The sequence below is a fragment of the Calidris pugnax genome, unplaced genomic scaffold (genome assembly GCF_001431845.1).
Source record: "Calidris pugnax isolate Ruff unplaced genomic scaffold, ASM143184v1 scaffold21, whole genome shotgun sequence".
In the NCBI taxonomy this organism is placed as follows: Eukaryota; Metazoa; Chordata; class Aves; order Charadriiformes; family Scolopacidae; genus Calidris; species Calidris pugnax.
This window is the reverse complement of record NW_015090770.1, coordinates 3567867-3585709: the sequence shown is the minus strand read 5'-3', so window position 1 is coordinate 3585709 and position 17843 is coordinate 3567867. Positions and strand designations below refer to the sequence as shown.

Here is a 17843-nt window from a genome sequence, read left to right as displayed (position 1 = left end):
CAAAGACCCATACCAAATTAATGGCCATCATATTCTTTAACTAAAACCCAACATGGTTCCCTCATCTGCCTTATCCCTGGGATTTAATATGACTTTTTGATGTCATAGTTTGGTGATGGGACCATCAAGTTTCAGCTGTTCTTGGGTGATGCTCTCTCAAACTTGTGCTAGATCTTTTCTGCTCTTGTAGAAACAATTCAGAGCTGGGGACACGGACTCCATAGATGGACATCCTCAATGGTGTTAGAGCATCACCTGCAGGTCAAGGGTGCTGATCCTTTCCCTCTACTCAGCACTGCTGCAACACAACTGGATTGCTGTGTCCAGTTCTGGACTCCCTGGTACGGAAAGGACATTGACATACTGGAATGAATCCAGTGAAGGGCCACGATGCTGATTAAGGGTCTGGAGCATCTGACATAGGAGGAGAGGCTGAGAGAGCTGGGACTGTTCAGCTTGGAGAAGAGGCAGCTCAGGAGGATCTTATCAGCATGCATGAATGCCTAATGTGAAGGATCAAGAAGACAGAATCAAACTCTTCTTTGCAGTGCCCAGGGACAGGTCAAGAGGCAGTGGACACAAATTAATGCAGGAAAAGTTTGATTAAACATAAGAAGAAGTGGGTTTTTTGTTTGGGTTTTTTATTGTGGGGACGATTGAACACTGGAACAGGTTGACCAAAGAATGTGTGGAGTCTCCATCCTTGGAGATACTCAAAAACAGACTGGACACAGTGCTGGGCAACCTGCTGTAGTTGACCCTGTTTTGAGCAGGGGAGTTGGACTAGGTGATCTCTGGAAGTGCCTTCCAACCACAGCAGTGCTGTGTTTTTAGGAAGAGTAACACTGGAGTTTGAAATACACAGTAAGTTTTTGTTTTGTTTTGAGGTTTGGTTGGTTGTGGTTTGGGGTTTTTTTTAACCTTCCCATATAGGAGAGGTTTAATAACACCCCCTACTAATTCCTGCACAGAAACAGAAGCTGCCCACTTGAGGCTCATAAGAATGAGAGATCAACACATGAAAACGCATTCATGTCATTTTTCAGTTGAGATTACTGCCTCCAAAGAGACTACAAATGAATCAACTGTGTCAGAAACAGGAATTTTATATAATAGACCAGTCACTAACAGGTCCAGATGCAGGAGGGTGGCACTTTTTTTTAGATCAGTCATTTTTAGTGGAAGGGCTCGGCACTGAGCAAATTCATTCAGTTCCTACTTTTGTAAAAACACAAGGTAATAAGCATTCTTAAAAAAATAAAGACTTTCAGCAATGATGAGAAATAATAGGGAGAAAATGCTCCCTTTTAATGGTTTGTAAGGGTGGCAGTTGCCAATGTTATTAACTTGCCAAATGGCCTCAATTTGTGGGACTCAACAGGGTTCGCAGAATGGTTATTTTTAATAAATACTTTGCTGGAAGCCGATTTCCGGTTCTGTGTTCAGCAGTGAAACTTTCACTTCACTGGAAATTATTTTTGTCAGTTGGAAAAGGTTATTTTCTGGTGAAGCCTGACCCACAGGGGTTACCCAAAGAACACCCAGAAATGAAATTTACTGAGGGTGATTTTAATGAGGTATTTTTGTATTGAGTAAGTGGCTGTGCTGCGACAAGAGGATGTGCAATTAAGAGACATCAGCCTCCTTGGCTCTTCACTTAAATTTTTTGTAGGGTTTTTCTTTCAGGGGAGGAAGAAGTGAATGAGGATGCTTAATCTGTGTTGCATCTGATAAAATCACTGAAGACTTTGGAATGGTGTTTGAGCCATTAAAAGACTCCTTGTTCTTCTAAGCTGTTGGTGGGAGAAGGTACTTTGGTATTGTTCTGATGTAAAATGAAAACAGTTCTTTGGCTTTCAGATCAAGCTGAAATCTTGACATGGCTGTCTGATGGGTCATCTCGTGGCCCTCAGTAAGAAGTAAAAAAGAAATCAGATAGGGGTTTCTTCAGCTGTAAGAGATCAGATAGGGAACACATTTTTTTTCAGTTCTGACTAAATTAGTCCTGCCCATCCCTGTGCATTTCCTCAGCAGGGCACAGAATGCTGAAAGCTAAAGCAAACTTGCATTAATTTTACCCGTAGGCTTTGTTCAAAATATTAATCATTCTGTATCCTGGTATGCTCCTTCTCTCTCTTCACAATAAAAACTGCCTGGTTTCTTCTGTCCAAGTTACGCATGGAGGAATATGCGATGACAACAAAGCACTCAGCCGAGAGTCATCGCCAGAGTGGGTTTTGCTGTGTGCAGAGTGGGTACAGACCCTGTTTTGGCTATTAATGACAACAGCCAGGGCCAGCCTGCTCCCATGGGACCCAAGCTGTCATCAAAAAGCTGTCTGTAAGAAAGTGGTAATATTTCCTTTTCATCCCTACCATTTGTTTTTGAAGCAAGCTGGGACAAAGCCATATCTTGGCCTTTGCACAGGGAGGTTTGGTGTGATAACGCTGTGTTCTGGGCTAAGCTGGGCTGCAGTAACGAAACACGGCGATTTTGACCCACCGTGAGGCTTCAGCCCGTGGCTGCTGGGCATAAGTTGCCCGGTCTGGGGGTCTCGGTACTGAGCAGACCTGGGTTGCAAAGTTCTGTATGGAGGATGCAGAGAGGCAGCTAAGATGCTTAGCAGTTGATGGGTCCAGGTGCACCGAGCAAACAGCAGCACAGATGACTTCAGTGTCCCACGATGGCCTGGGGTTGGCTCCCACCAAGAGGTTTTCCCATCACTCGCAAGCACATCTTGTTAAGTTTTCATCAGGAGGCTGTACCAAAGAGCCTGAACAAAATGTGCGTGGTTGTAAATAAAGCTTAAGCTATCAAAAAATTATTAAAAACATGCTGAACAGAAAGAATCCATTTCAAGGCAAAAACCCTTGCAGGAGGGATTTTCTGGTTGTTGACTGAGGAAGAAGCGAGGTCTGGACCCTCTGATAATGAGGCTTTAAATCCTGCGTGGGCTGGCACTGCAGAATTTTGATATGTTAGCTCTGCTGGTAACTGGTTTCTCTCGTGCCGTTCGTGGTGCTCTGGCCTTAGCGAGCGGCCTTTCTGTCGGCGTAAATAGTGCTGGTGCCACAGGGCCCCTTAACAGGCTGGTTTTGATAAAGGATGAATTTATGGAGTGGTCTCTCCAATCAGGCTGTCGAAACCGCTCTTAGCCCCACTGCTTGTGTCGAGGGTGTTAATTAGCACCGAGAGAACTGTTTTAACTTGTTGAGGCACTTCACGGGACCGCGCCGTGGCCGTCGTGGAGCTGTGACAGTACACTTCAATTTGTCAGGGTGGTCCAGCTCCCTTTGTTTTGTGAAACAGCATGCAGGCTTTAAATCTCTTGTAACCCTAAAATGTTACAGCGGCTTGAATTGGTGAGAAGAATATTATCTAAACAGCTCAGGCTTGTGAAAAGGGGAAGAGGAGGGAAATGCATGCCCTTGCCCACTGAAATTCTCTCCACACAGGCATACAGCTGTGGGGTACGTTAGGAGACAATTAACTACAAATATGCCACCCATCCTTACACGTTGTTGTCAAACCCATTTCCAATAAGACAGATGCTTTTTCTGGTGATGCAACGTTACCATGAGAGGGGCTGCTTTTGAGCCTCGCTGGGCACAGGTGTAATTCAGTGGTGCCTCCCCCAGTGCTCTGCCTGACCCCTGCTAACTCAGAGCTGTTCATCTCCCGCTTGGTGACCAGTCACATCCACTGGCATGTTAGATGGCAAAACGATTTTGCTTGCTCTTTAACTATTTTTGCAGTTAACCAAGGATAATTTGGTTAACTGTTGTTACCAGCTTTGTTTGTGCCACGCCGGGCAGTGACACAGTTTACCTAGAAAATCCAGGTCTGCTGGAACTGACACTTAAGCCTGGTTCTGGATGTATTTATTGCTCTCTAACCCTTCCTGTCCAGCGGTGCCTTGCTGTATAGCTTTTCATCTTAAAGGATTGCCTGTTGCCAAATGCCAAGTGCTGTCATGTCATTTGTAATTCGCTGCAGTTGGTTGTATCCTTGCCTTTTGTAACAGATAAAACAGTCCAGGAGTTTTGTGCTGAGCCTTTGTCCTCTTCTCACCTTCGTGATTTGGCCTCTTCCGATGACTTTGTTCCTGCTATTGCAGTTGTTCATGTCTAAGGCTGCAGTTTCCAAAGACTTGGTTTTATGTATCCCTTATCTCCTCTGTGTACCCCCAAAGAGCTACAGAATAATTGTTCTGATAGCTTGGGAAAAAAACAACAACAAAACCCACCATCATGCTGTGAAAGTGGCAGTAGGTTGCCCGTTGTTGTTAAGAGTAGCGAGGCAAGCCCCAGTTGACCTGATGCTTAACTGAAAATTTCATGACCTTTTTCAAATCAAAGGACAAATCCCCCTCCTTTCAATTACTAATATCTCGTGTCTTGGAAATATGATTATGCTATGTGTCAGGTCATGTCATAAAATGAGCTTTGGTTCCAGATATTCAATTAAAAGGTCCTCTAATTCTCTACTGGTAGAACAAAAGCAAATTAACCTTTCAGTAACATCTCCAAATGCCTTTCTCAAATCTGCCTGTGGATTCAGTAACTTCTATAGCTACACGAATTGTGTTGGTTTAAGCAGTATACCCATTTTCAGCTTTTATCAGAGCAATTACTGTCTGTGGCCTGTCTTTCCTTGATTGACCAAGTAATATTCTTGTTTTAATTCTAGTTAATCGCTTGGAACTCTTGAAGTGGAAACAGGCTTTGCTTTACTCTGTGGTCTACAAGCTCCCGGGCTGGCTTTGATAGCTGTGCGATGTGCTGCCTTCACTTGCTTAGAATTGCAGTCATTTAAAAACCAATAACGGAGGGCACTATCTACCCCTGTTATTTAGACGGCGATGATTTCAAGCAGAGATGGGGAATCAGAATGTCATTCCCTGCTCGGCGCTTTGCACGCCGAGGGCTCTGTCCTGCCACGTGCTGAGCCCTCCGAGGCCCCGATGGTTTTGCAGCTGAGTGAATGGAGTCAGCACCTCGCAGCCCTGCTCCCCCAGAGTCACTTAACCTCTTCCTGACTCTATTTAACCTTGGGTGTAATGACAGAGGGGGATAATCGCATCTGTCCCTCTTAGGGGCAATTTGAAGCGTAATTAATGGATATTAGTTAAAGCATTTGAGATCACCCGTTGAGAGGTACTAAAGGAAGCTTGGGGCTGAAGGAGGAGCAGAGCCCTTCCTCGTGCTGAGGATAGAGCACAGACAGAACAAATGCCACTGTCTCACAAATCACTGGGCTTTCAGATCTCCCCTGAGAATTGGCCAGGACTTTGCTATGAAAATGCTGACAGTTTAAGTTAGGACATTTGATATGGAAACAGTCTGCAACATTAAAGTGTATGCCTGTTTCAGCTATCTCTTTGAAAAATCTCATGTAAAATATATGCACACTGCTTTGTTACTTTACTTATCAGATTATATTATGTACGTGATGCGAAAAGCACACACAGAAACAACATGGGTGGGGTTATACATCATTCTCTGTTAGTGGTGGGCAAAAAGTATAAGGTAATGCTTTCTGAAGTCAAAATGCCTGACCTGCACTGGTAAAGTCACTTTGTTTGGGATGCTCAGGTTAGGGTCAGCTGGCTCTCTGCAGCCCCTGGCCGCTCAGGGGGGGCTGACACAAGGCCACCAAAACCATATCACCTCTGCAGAAGTTTCAGCTCAGTGCTGTGAGTCAAGGACAGGCTGCAGTCTGATCAGGCGGAGAACCTCTGCATGAAAGCATCTTTTTTAGAAAATAGTTTCCTCTCAGACTATAAATGACTAGTGATGGACAGTGTGAATTCCCTGTCTGAATTTGACTGGCTTTAGCTCTCAGCCAGCTCTGGAGGTTACTTAGCCTTTGGCACCCGCCTTGGATAGCTTGTTGTAATGAAAACTAGACTGACTCTTTTTGATTTCTATCACTTCTTAATCTTTGGGATTTAAGCTATTGACACACCGAGCTTCCTGACTCCCTTTGCCATGAAATGTGCCTTCCGGTTCTGTTATTGTGGCTCTTCTGAGCCCCCTCCAGTTTGAGCTCGCTCTTGATCTGTGGCCCCAGAACTGCAAACAGCATTTTGGAGTTGCCAGGCATAGAGGCCCTCTCCACACCTACTTAATATTTTCATTTATATATTCAGTGAAGTTCCTTTTGACAACTCCATCATGTTCTTTCAAAGCTATATTGTTTGGATTTCTTTTGCTTCTAATACATTTAAAGCCCCTTATATACTTAAAACATCATTATTACCTCTGCTGACTGTAGATACTGCTTTGATGTCCATTTGCTTCCTTTATCTATTTTATACAAATTGTTAGCTTTTGATTTATATTCATTAAAAACAGCTTCACCTTTCTTCTATGTGCTATGCTAATACAGCTTCCACTCTTCTAAGGAAACTGAATTAACCTTGTACTGTTCAGCTGTAGAGAGGTTATATTATATCACCAGGCTTTGTAGTTCCAAATTAAACAAAGCATGAAGTAACTTAAAGGACGTTTTTTATATTTAAGCAAGTAGAAACCTGTGTCTTTTGGAAAGAGAACTAGATTCCTTTAGGCACTTCTGAAAATTTCACACAATTTTATTTTAAATGTAATAAGGTGACTGTTGTCCAAAAGGGTGCATCTGTTTCTTGCAGTGCTCTGGAGATATCTTTATAATTGCATCTAATACTTTTGTACAATGGAGTTTTAAGAATCTCTGCATTTTTCTTTTGACTCGCTATCATCTCTAAACAATTCACTTGGTTAAAAAAAAAGAAACCGTCCAATGAAAAATTCTCCATTTGAATGTAATAAAGATAAGTTGTTCACTTGATTCTTCTGTGGCTTTGAAATCCTCTTTGTATCCCTTCTGCATCCCATGGGACCCTGCAATTATGGGAAATGTTTACAGTTCTGAATACAAGATATTATTTCTGTGGATTTATTGAATTGCTACCACAACATATGCTTGATTACTCTTATGTTTGGGGCAATGTGCACTTGGTTTTTAATATCAGTGGGTGTCTTTCTTACCTTACTTGACAAATGGGTTTCTGTTGTTTTTTCCTAAGTGTGTTTTTCGTTAAAAAAAAAAATTATATATATATATAGTTTGCAAGGTGAAGTGAGCACTTATGAAGTTTTTCTATTTCCCTAGTGATATCTTTTTTTTACGTCATGTATACAAACTTTTTGTGGCATTCAGTTGGAAATCACGTCCAGCTCAACCATTATTTCTTCTTTATTTCCTAATTTCTTCAGAGTCCTCAAGCCTGTGCTTCCATGAGGATGAATTCAGCCTCTGTGCTGGCCTTTTCAACACCTTTCTGTTCCGAGACCAAAGCCAGCATATTGGTTCTTTCCTCAAAGACACCCAGAGAAGACACTGTACCATGCAGTTGTTCCTGCTATCAGTAAATTCAGTCCACAGGAAATAAACTGAGCTATATATTTTCCATCACTTCATCTCCCAAAGGACCCACTATCTTTCCTTTAAATGCCTCTCTAATTAGAGGATATTTAATCTGACTCCCTCTCCAGCCCCTCGGTGCTAATGGGTCTGAATGAACCCTGCTTGCTTGCTTCTTGATTTCCCTCGTCTGCTGTTCATCAGCCATTCCTCTTGATTTTTTTACCCACAGAAACCATATTTTTTCATGTACTGGATCAGTTGAGAACTACTTGGTTTTCAAGGTGAGGAATGTGATGGTGCCTGCTCTGACTGTACTGTAGTGTGCCTTTCTAGCCCTTACCAACTTTGCAATGTGAATGGTGGATAAAAAACCCGTAGAAAATACTGGGTTCGTGTAAAATTTTAAATTTGTAGTGCAGAGGCAAAGAGAACTTAAAACTCCTCTGTTGCAGATGTGTTATCATATGGATCCATGGACCTGTGGTTTAAGCAGGCAGCCCTTGTACCCTGGCAGGCTTCAGCAGTCACGCAGAGCAGATACCACCATGGGCTGCGCTGGGGGGGGCCTCTAGAGTGCAAAATTTTAAGCACAGAGAGGTGAGAATGTCTGGGCAGAGCTGTAATAAAGCTGTATCGTTTGCTGATTGGGAACAGAGAATGGCCTTAACGCATGCTACCGCATGTGCATCGGGCGTCAAGCTCTCTTGCTTTCCTGCCAGGTGATGCAAGTGTGTTTCTGCATTAGGAAATGAAGTTAGCTCAAGATTTGCAGAAGCGATTAGAGGTTCTGAGTGCCGGTGCTGGGACTCTGTGAAAAGGCTGGATGTTCCAGGAGCAGATTTCTTTCAGATTTCTCAAGTCAGGCACAGGAAATTGCTGTTCAGTTCACATCTGCTGTTAACCTTGTTAAGATCAAATTTGACAATGACGTAAGAACGAAGAAAGAAAATTGGTAAAGCAAAGCCCTGTACCTACATTAGAAGGCTCTGCTCCCACAAGTGCTACTTCCAATGCTGTTCAACTGAAAGTCCACCTCTTGGCCTTGTAGGGAGCTTGTGTGGCAACCATACTATCCAAATTTTTCAATTAAAATAAAATGGAATGAATCTTCCCACTTCTTTAGTCCATAGTAACTTACTGTCCTATAAATACTACTGAGAAGGGGGCAGGACCTTTCGATTCTTGACACCTTACCCACACCTTCAAATGCCACTAGTTTAATCTCTTTCCATTGCAGCCCATCTGGAAAACCCTTTGTAGGGAGCCTGCACACTTCCTATCCTCATGCACAGTGCTGAGTACATTTCCTTTCTTTGCACTTTCAAATCTGTAAGATAGTGTTAACACTTAAAATAAACGTGTGATTGTGGGTGTGAAGAGGGAATGGGGAGAACAAGTTTTCCGTCTGTCAAAATGAAGACATCAACCTCTGCTTTTATTTTTTTTGGCATGTGTGCTTTAAATAGAATGACTGGGTTGGGTGACTTCCAAGTGTTTGCTGCATTTGGCAGTCATTCTAAGTTGTAACAGATGAAGTTCTGCTATTCCATATGATGTGCTCCTTCCCCCTTTTTCGGTGACTCCTTGAAACTCCTTGGGAATTCAGCACAGCGTTCACATCTGTTCCATGGATGGATGTCCAAGGCTAACAAAATGCCTACTGGACTTGGGAGTCAGCTCTGCCAAAAGCCATATGGTTGTGTTTTAGTTTTGCAAGCACAGTGCAGTAAAGAAAGGAGGTTGGGCCAAGAGAGAAGTGAGGGAAGGGGGTATGGAGCTTCAGATCAGTGAATGAAGGTAACTTTTTGTCATTTGGTATTAGAGTGGAAAGATGAGAAGGTCACAAAGAAGAGGTAATAAAAGCTGTGAGTGTAAGTTCCTCTGCCAGTCGTTTTGAATTACATGGCGCTCCTCTCCTCTGTGTGTTGCTCTTGACCGTAACCTCAAAGCATGTTTGATTTTGCCTACGTTTTCCAAAATGCCATAGCAGTCTAGATGATCAGATGCTCCCTTTGGCCTTACAAGATGTGCATCTTTTCTGAGAACCATGCTCAAAGCCCATCTCAATGCCACCTATTGAACACGCTACAGCGGCACGTGCAGCGGTGACTTGCTAGGGTGGAAGGGACATCTCTGATGCTTCTCTGAGCTGCTCAGACTGTTTTCTTACCAGCCATCTATTGGCTCCTGTAGAATGGCAGCTCGCATTTTTAATAACCATTGGACTTTTCTGTGTCTGAAAGAATATGTTTGTCATTTGTTGAATCATGTTCTGGTTTTCCTGAAGATTGTGGCTCATGGAGAGCTCTTACGTGCTGCTACTTTAGTGGGGGCTTAGAGAGAGGCTTTACCAAATGTCCCATCCTCTATAGATCCACCATTCATGAGGTAAGAAACACATCGACTGATGCATCATAAAGGTGTTAGAGGGGGAAAAGAAGACATGAAGTCTCATATTTCTCTTGAAATACCTTTTATTGGGGGTTTGAAAGTTACTATTTGGTTAAATCTAAATTTTAAGCTCAAGATCATAAGCAGAAAGAGAACCTGGAAGGTTTAAGTTTTAAGAAGCCTTTGTTTTAGTGTAACAGTTGGAAATGCTTTTGAGTAAATGAGAGCATGTAAGCATATAGACTAGAACAAGTGTTTGTGTTTTAGGGGTGCCTGATTTTTCTCATTTTCTTTTCTCTGGAATTCTTTTTAGATGTTGTCACCGGCTCTGATTTATTTGTGTAGAGCGGTGTTAACAAGTCAACCGAGGCAGTCACCCCACAGTACAGGAGATTATCCAAGATATGTCAGGAGACGGGCCTGGCCCGAAGGCTTTTCAGTGTCAGGCAGACAGGACAGGCAAGTGGGGAGAGAGAAAATGGGTCACCGAAGTGGGCTGATGGACATGTGAGCAGACCGGAGCCGTAGCCTCCATTAGCACCTCCTCCATTTCTTGTCCATTTTCTCCCAGGCAAATGCCAAACAAAGTTAATAGTGTAGGTCCTCTACGGCTTGCAAACTATCTCCCGGTGGAACACAGCTGCCGTCAGGAGAGACTGCCATTGTGCTGCATAAAGAGTTCGAAGCCATTAAGATGGATTTGCAGAAGTGCCTCAGTTTCCCAGGAAACGTCCCCTTGACTTTTCGGTATTCTTAGTTACTGCATAGACTCTCCTTGTATTTATACATGTGTCTGTCATTGCAGTGCTTTCAGAGCACTGAAGAAAAAAAAAAAACAACAACTCTAAAATTCTTTTTCTGAAGAAAAAAAAAGAACAACTCTAAAATCCAAAGCAGTGCATGTAAGCAATGAAATTGCCTTTTGGTGAAGATGAAAGGGGTGTGCAGCTCTTCCTTTGTGAAAAGGGGTGTGCAATGTTTATGCACGGATACTATTTTTCTTGTCAGCTAAAAGAGTGAGTGCAGTTTATGAGAGGGTGGCTGCCAGCCTCCTAAGAGGGCATTTGTTCAGTACTGACTTAAAAGTAACACAGCCACTTGTTTACCAGTGTTTTACAATGACGAACAACAGTAGCATAAGCCGTAATTTGAGCCTGTGAGCAACTCATCTGTGCTCTGTTCTGTTCTTATCCAGAAATAATAGCAGAATGAACTCTTTTGCCTTTGCTAGTGTTAAACAGGCTTGACAGAAGTATGTCCATTTCTTTTTTCCCTGCATCTAAGCAGAAAATAGTCTCCTGAGACTTTGTTTGGGAAGAAAGCTCTGTATGCGATGTTTGAAAAAAGTAGGCAGGTACATTCCTCCTCAAAGCCTTACTTAGTATTGATACTTTGAGAGCAGTTTAGATTAATCATAGACAATAAACATTTCTTCTGAATTAAGAGTGCCTACGTGTGAATTGTGAATCAAGAGAGCACTTCTTGTTCCCCTTCTGTGGCTTCTTCTAAAATGTTTTACTAAATTTAGTGTATATTTAAGCAAGGGATGAACTGGCCTTTTGTTCAATGCTGGGGGTGGTAACAAACAAGTATCAGCCCATCTCCCACACAAAGCTGTGGGGTTCTTGTGTGCTGTGTCTGTAAAACTCTTCTGAGGGTGCCTGTTTCGTGGTGGACTGGAGGAAGGTCTCCAGGAAGGCCAGCAGCTGCCACCCTAACCCAGGACTGGACATCTGCTGTCCATACATGAAAGACATGTGGCCTGTTGGACTTGCTCATCTTCCCCTCCCTTGTGATCCCAATGGCTCAACCTAACACAGGCAGTTCCCAAACGCCTCTAAACACTCTCCTTGGTCTTCAGGATGGAGTTTTTCATCCAGCAACTTCTGTTCCAAATTCCAATCTCCTGTTTGGAACTGCATTGTCTTAATTCCTGTCTCCAAGCGTAGCTTATACCTGTAGCAGCAGCAGTAATAACCCATGTGGTAATGCCCATGAGGAGGTACAGCAGCAGGGAAACGTTTTGTTGGTTTGTGGCTAGTGATCTTTCAATGCTCTTAAGGGACAGGCGCTACCCCTCTGCTCTCATGAGACCCCACCTGCAGTACTGTGTCCAGCTCTGGAGTCCTCAACGCAGGAAGAACATGGACCTGTTGGAATGGGTCCAGCGGAGGGCCATGAAAATGATGAGAGGGCTGGAGCACCTCTCCTGTGAAGACAGGCTGAGAGTTGGGGTTGTTCAGCCTGGAGAAGAGAAGGCTCCAGGGAGACCTTATAATGGCCTTTCAATGTCTGAAGTGGCCCTACAGGAGAGATGGGGAGGGACTCTGTAGTGATGAGATGAGAGGTAATGGTTTTAAATTGAAAGAGGGGAGATTTAGATTAGATACTAGAAAGATATTCTTTACCTTGAGGGTGGTGAGGCACTGGAACAGGTTGCCCGGAGAAGCTGTGGATGCCCCATCCCTGGAGGTGTTCAAGGCCAGGCTGGATGGGGCTTTGAGCAACCTGGTCTGGTGGGAGGTGTCCCTGCCCAGGGCAGGGGGAGTGGAACTCAGTGACCTTTAAGATCCCTTCCAACCTGAACCATTCTAGGATTCTATGATAGAGAAAAGCCCCCGACACCACTGTCCTTATATGAGATGTCACTGAACTGAAAGTATATGCTTAAACTGCTTGAAGTGAGAGGAATTTTAAACACATGCTTTAGTTCATGTAGCTGACACATGGTCTACAGATGCCTTGTCCTGCTCTTCCCAGAACTGAAGAACTCTTGTTCAGAACTATCTTTAATACAAATTTTCCGTTAATTCACGTTGTGTCTTGAGTTTGTCCCAGTATCTTATTAACAACTAATGTTTATGCTGTTTCTTTCTTCCCATGTCAAACAGGGTGCCCACACTGTAAAAATGCCATTCCACATTTTACAACCGCTGCCGAAGTCTTTAAAGAAGATCGAAAGGTAACTTGCTGTTAATAATTTCAGAGATATTTAAGAACATTTTCTGCCACTTGTACTTAACAGGCTTTGTTTATTGATCAGGTGTTAGGCTTGTAGATAAAATTGCTGTTACGCTAATAGAAATGTATCTTCATCTTAGGGCTTGTATCTTTTTGCTCAAACTGAGTTATTCTGTTTTCTAATATTTGTTGTCTTTTCTGTTTAATTCTTTGTGGAAGAGTTCTTTTCTGTGAAGCAAAACATATTCTTTCTCATTGAAAGATTAATAAGAGATAATTTACAACATCTCCATTCCTCTTTGGCTTTTGTCAGCCATAAGTGGGGTGTGTGTGAAGAAACCACAAGTTGTGTGACAGTCCTGAAGACCTCAAGCATGGAACTAATCTTTGCCAGCATAGCATAAAAATAATATATTTCTGTAAGCTGAGTCCGGGATATTGGACCCTTCTAGGACCCTCATAATTTTGCCTTGAAAATACATCTGATGGCTGAAGCACACACCAGTTAATTTATTTGCATCAGTCGAACCTTATTAACTGAGTCCGTACATATCTGAGATTAAAAAAAAAAAAAGAAACAACTAGTTGAGCCACTGGCTTTAACCGGATAACGCATTAGAAACCTGCTTATCTTTGAGTCAATTGTATATCTTTCTGATCTCCAAATTTGTTCCAACTTCATGATTGCTTTGTGTTTAGGTGTGGCATGGAAAAGATTTGGCAATTTAATAGGGAAATGAATAGGTAGTTTTGAAACAATTATACCCCTAGTAATCTGCCTGCTACCATAAGGGAAGAATTTCTTGGTGTTCTTTTCTCTTTTTGTCTTGTCTTTTCTGTAACTCACAGAAGAGGCATCGGATTGACAAGAAACAAATCATTCTTGTATCACTGACTGCATAAAATTAGAAGTCCATCACTTACACCCTCTGGCACACAAAAGATTTAGAGGCATGCAGCTTTCAGTTCTCTTACTGCTGGAAATCTGTGTGCTCAGACCTCTGAGAAAGTATCCTTGTTTTCCCACTTTTCTGGTAGTTCCCAGTGAAGCCTCTCTTTCCTAACCTCATTAACATTTCACTCAAGAGGAGATGGAGTAAATGTACCAAACAATGTGAAACTTGCTTATTAGAGCCCCAGGATGTATCAACAAGCAATCTGAATCATGGCACAGTTTACTGGTGGTGGTAGTAAGCACAGGCTCGTGCAGCCTTCAGTTCAGACTGCAGGTTGTGAAAGGGCTCTAAGAGCAGAGCACTGATTGATGGTTGCAACTCTTGACTTTAGTTTAAGGCTGAATTGGGCAGGTATAAAATGTAATGAGTTGAAACAGGAGAACCAGTAGTAAATACTAAGGCTGGTACAGTTTCAGAGAGGTGTGAGCAGGTTAGGGAAAACGATGTTATTCCACCCCAGTGACTTCTGAAAGTGCCAGAGATTGATTATCTGGGGATCCCTATTTAATTTGTATAGCCCTAATCTGCCAAGGTGCTTCTTGCTGCCAGTTTGTGCTCTTGTGGAAAAGAAAATGAACCTGTTTTAAGACTTCGGAAGAGCACGTGCCTGTTCCCACAAGCAGCACTGGGCATATTCCCATGTTTCAAACTGGCTAATTCATGGTTCTGTGGGGTTTCAAACTTCTGTAAAATTAACTGCTTAAGCGGAAAGAAGTGATTCTTCTTTCAAAAACAGGGAAAGATTACTAATTTTCATTTTTAATATGTAGTAGTGTCTTGTCTTTTTTCCCCCTGGAGAAAGGTTTTTTTTGCTTTAACAGAGTATGGTAGCATTTAAACTGTATCTTCTTTTCAATAGGGGTGGTCCTTTAATTAAACATTTAATTATGCAGAAGCCAAAGAACAATCAGAAACATTCCAGCCTTGAATCGGTTATAAATGGTATCTTAAAAGGTATCCTTTGGGAGACTTTTGAGTCTTTACATTGGAATTTTGAAGATGAGCAGAGCCTGAAGCTGTGAAATACGTGTGTCTGGCTCTGCAGATCCGCTCTAAGGGGATGGTTTTGGCGCAGAAGCCCTCCCTCCACCCCCCGCCACCCCCGGGGTTGTGTGTAATGCTGTGCACTTTTTCATCATCTGCACTGCTGGAGTTGGAGTTTAAAAATGCAGTGCTCGGAACATTGGCCCCAAATGTCATTTCTTGTTGGCCACATCACTGCTGGTGGTTTTAGCAGAAATTCCGAGCCTGCACGCTTGCCTAAGGCAGTGGCTATTGCAAAACACGGCTCTGGGTGTAACCCCTAACCACAGCCTCCCTGTCTCTCCATCTACCTGGAGAAATTCAGTGCTGGTAGGACCAGATCAGTGGCGAGGCTAGTCTAGTGAAGCAGTTAGCATATTGCTGTCTGTTATTTAAAAAGAAGAAGGGGAAAAAAAAAAAAAAAGCCATCTGAAGTATTCTTGCCTTGGGGTGCTGTGGCCTTTGCATCCAGCTGCCTTTGGCCTGTGCTCCACAGCTTGAGTTTTGGCAATGACCAGTGGATGTCAGAAAATGCAAATATGAGGATTCTCACTTTGCTGAACAGATTGAAGAGCAGGAAGGCATGTTCGCTAACTACTCCAGAGACTCTTGAAAGGGCACCAGCTAAATCTTAAAAAAATCTGCATTCTGCCTTTTGGCTAATCCTAAAGTTCAGCTTGAAGGAACTGATTTGTGATGCTCCAGCTTGGATTTGCCAAAGGAAAGCTCTTGACTCCTCAAGGCCTCTCAGTAACAAATCTCTGGAACTCCCCCAAAGGGGCTGCTGTTTGACCAGTCTTCTCCGTTTTCACAGAAGACTGTTCCTGTACAAATGCACTGACCCAAATCAGAGCGCTCAGCTGGGTTCCAGTGAGTTTGTACAGAAACAGCTGTGGCAGAGGTTGCTGGAAGGGGTGCAGCTGATGGGGGGAGCTGGGGTGTTAGTGGGGGGATGCGAGTCAGCAGTGAAACCAGTGTGTATCGTGCATTGGCTTTGCAGGCATGTTTCTGTGCTTGAACCACGGTTTAAAATCACGGTACCAACCACATCACTGTACAGAGTTATCCAAATGAGTTAAATATTTGAGTTTGGCCAAGAATTTGATCCCTATTTGCTTCAAAAGGATGTGTTGAATTTCTCTTTAATTAGACTCATTAGATATGGTGATGTTAGCGCTGTACATCATGGTGCCTACTAATGGATCTTCCCTTTTGCAAATATGCCTGCTTTGAGAACAGCTGATGAATTGCAGCTATGGTAATGCTGCTGTGGCACATCAGGGCAGCTAATAATGAATCTTCCATTTGCAAAGCCTTTCACATTGAGAACAGTAGCTGAATTGAAACAAGCTTTAGCAGACCAGCTCTTAACTGCTGTCAGGATCCAGAGCAGGTAATAGAAATAGGAACCTATGGAGTAATCATAGAGAAGAATGCACATCTCTCTTATTCCTAGGTGCTTTTAAGACATTTGGCAACAACAGACTTTTTTTTTTTTTTCCTAATAATCAGGTAATTGTCATCTGGAATTGACTATATTTTTAAAATGTTGCTTGGAAGCATTTTCCATGCTGCAGTTTTACTTTTATTTTAATTTTTTTTGAGCTTATCATATATCATTCCTCTCTCAAATCAATATTCAGTTAGTTATTCACTTCCATTTTCATAACAAAAGTCAATATTAGCTGCAGCAGAGATTTATTTCCTTGAATCAATAAACCAGTGTATGGCAGTACATATTTTAACAGGAGAGCAACTAGGATTGCAGGGATATTTTTACTACATCATCATATGGTGACTGGGAGACAAACTGTTAAAGAGGTTTAAGAATAGAAAGAAGGAGTTACCTGGAAGGTCAAGGGATCCCATTTTCAATTTTCTGCACATCTGTTTGAACCACTGGATGTAATTGTGTTCCTTCCCTGCAAGATCTCTCTAGAGCAAAAAGTTGTTTCATAATTCTGTTGGAAGGGAACTGTGATTTCTTGATGTATGATTAGATGATACTGCAAGTACTTCTTTTTCCTTCTAATACTTACACAGTAAAAAAATAAGGCATCTTCCTTCTGTTACAGTTGAGGCACACGGAGATCAATGGTCACATTTTTAGCATAGCTCCACTTCTGTTTAAGCACCTAAATGAAAAGTTCAGATTTTTGCAACAGCTCGGTATTCACGATCAGACCACTTCATCTGAACAATATGCCGTGCTCTATTTCCTTTTTGAAGAGCTCTTCAGAGCTGGTCATACATTGCTCACATTCTAGTGTTGTGCAGAGTTAAGTTTGCAACTCTGTAGTTAAGCTCCCACTTCTTTGGTAAAACCATGAAACGTTGTGGGACTTCCCTTTTTAAGATAAAGATATCTTCCCATCCCAGATGTTGCTAGAGTTGTGTTAAACTATACCAACTATGGAATAAAGGAGAAATGAATACTAATTTGGTATTAATTTTTATGCATAATTATTATGCATTATTATTATGAATACTAACCTGGTATCATTAATTATTATAAGCTGAATAGTAGTTGTGAGGAACTACCAATAACATCAGGAAGGCTGGCAGTACTCCAAGGAACTTCCTTTGGGGTCCACAGTCTCTGATGGACTGTCTTTTCATTTGATAACTATTCTATCCCTGCTACAGCTGCTGAGCAGGATGGTGATAAACCTGAACGGCATTGCCTCTAGAGAGAGAACTTGTATATAATGATGTATTGTCAATATGTAAGGCAGCGCAGATATAGCACTTTAATGTTTTTTTTAATTCCTGTAATGTTTTTTCAGTGGATTTTTCCCTTTGGTTATAGGAAAGTTAGGAAGGCTCAAGAAATTAAATTTTAGCCCTAACAATCAAAATCTCCATAAAATCAATCTTGTGTTCTGAAAGCTGTTACTCTGGGTTTTTCCAGAATAGACACATATATTTGCACACATACACACTTCAGTCTTACACCAGGGTTAGGAGAGTTTCTCACTCTCACAGGTTTTTAAGGGTTTTTTTTCCCTCTTGATGAGAGGGAATTCATGAGAGATGATATCTTGACTCCTGGATACATTTCAGGGATGTCTTATGCTTAATCTGTCTGAAATTTCTGGTTGA

At 42.3% G+C, this 17843-nt stretch overlaps 1 protein-coding gene across 1 annotated transcript in view; it reads left to right on the top strand.

Moving 5' to 3' along the window:
* The window catches only part of PDIA5 (protein disulfide isomerase family A member 5), a 93310-nt gene that overhangs the window by 67773 nt on the left and 7694 nt on the right, over positions 1-17843 (top strand). The window contains exon 14 of the mRNA XM_014940273.1: positions 12693-12763. Coding sequence (XP_014795759.1) covers positions 12693-12763 — 71 coding nt within the window. The remainder of the gene's footprint in view (positions 1-12692; positions 12764-17843) is intronic.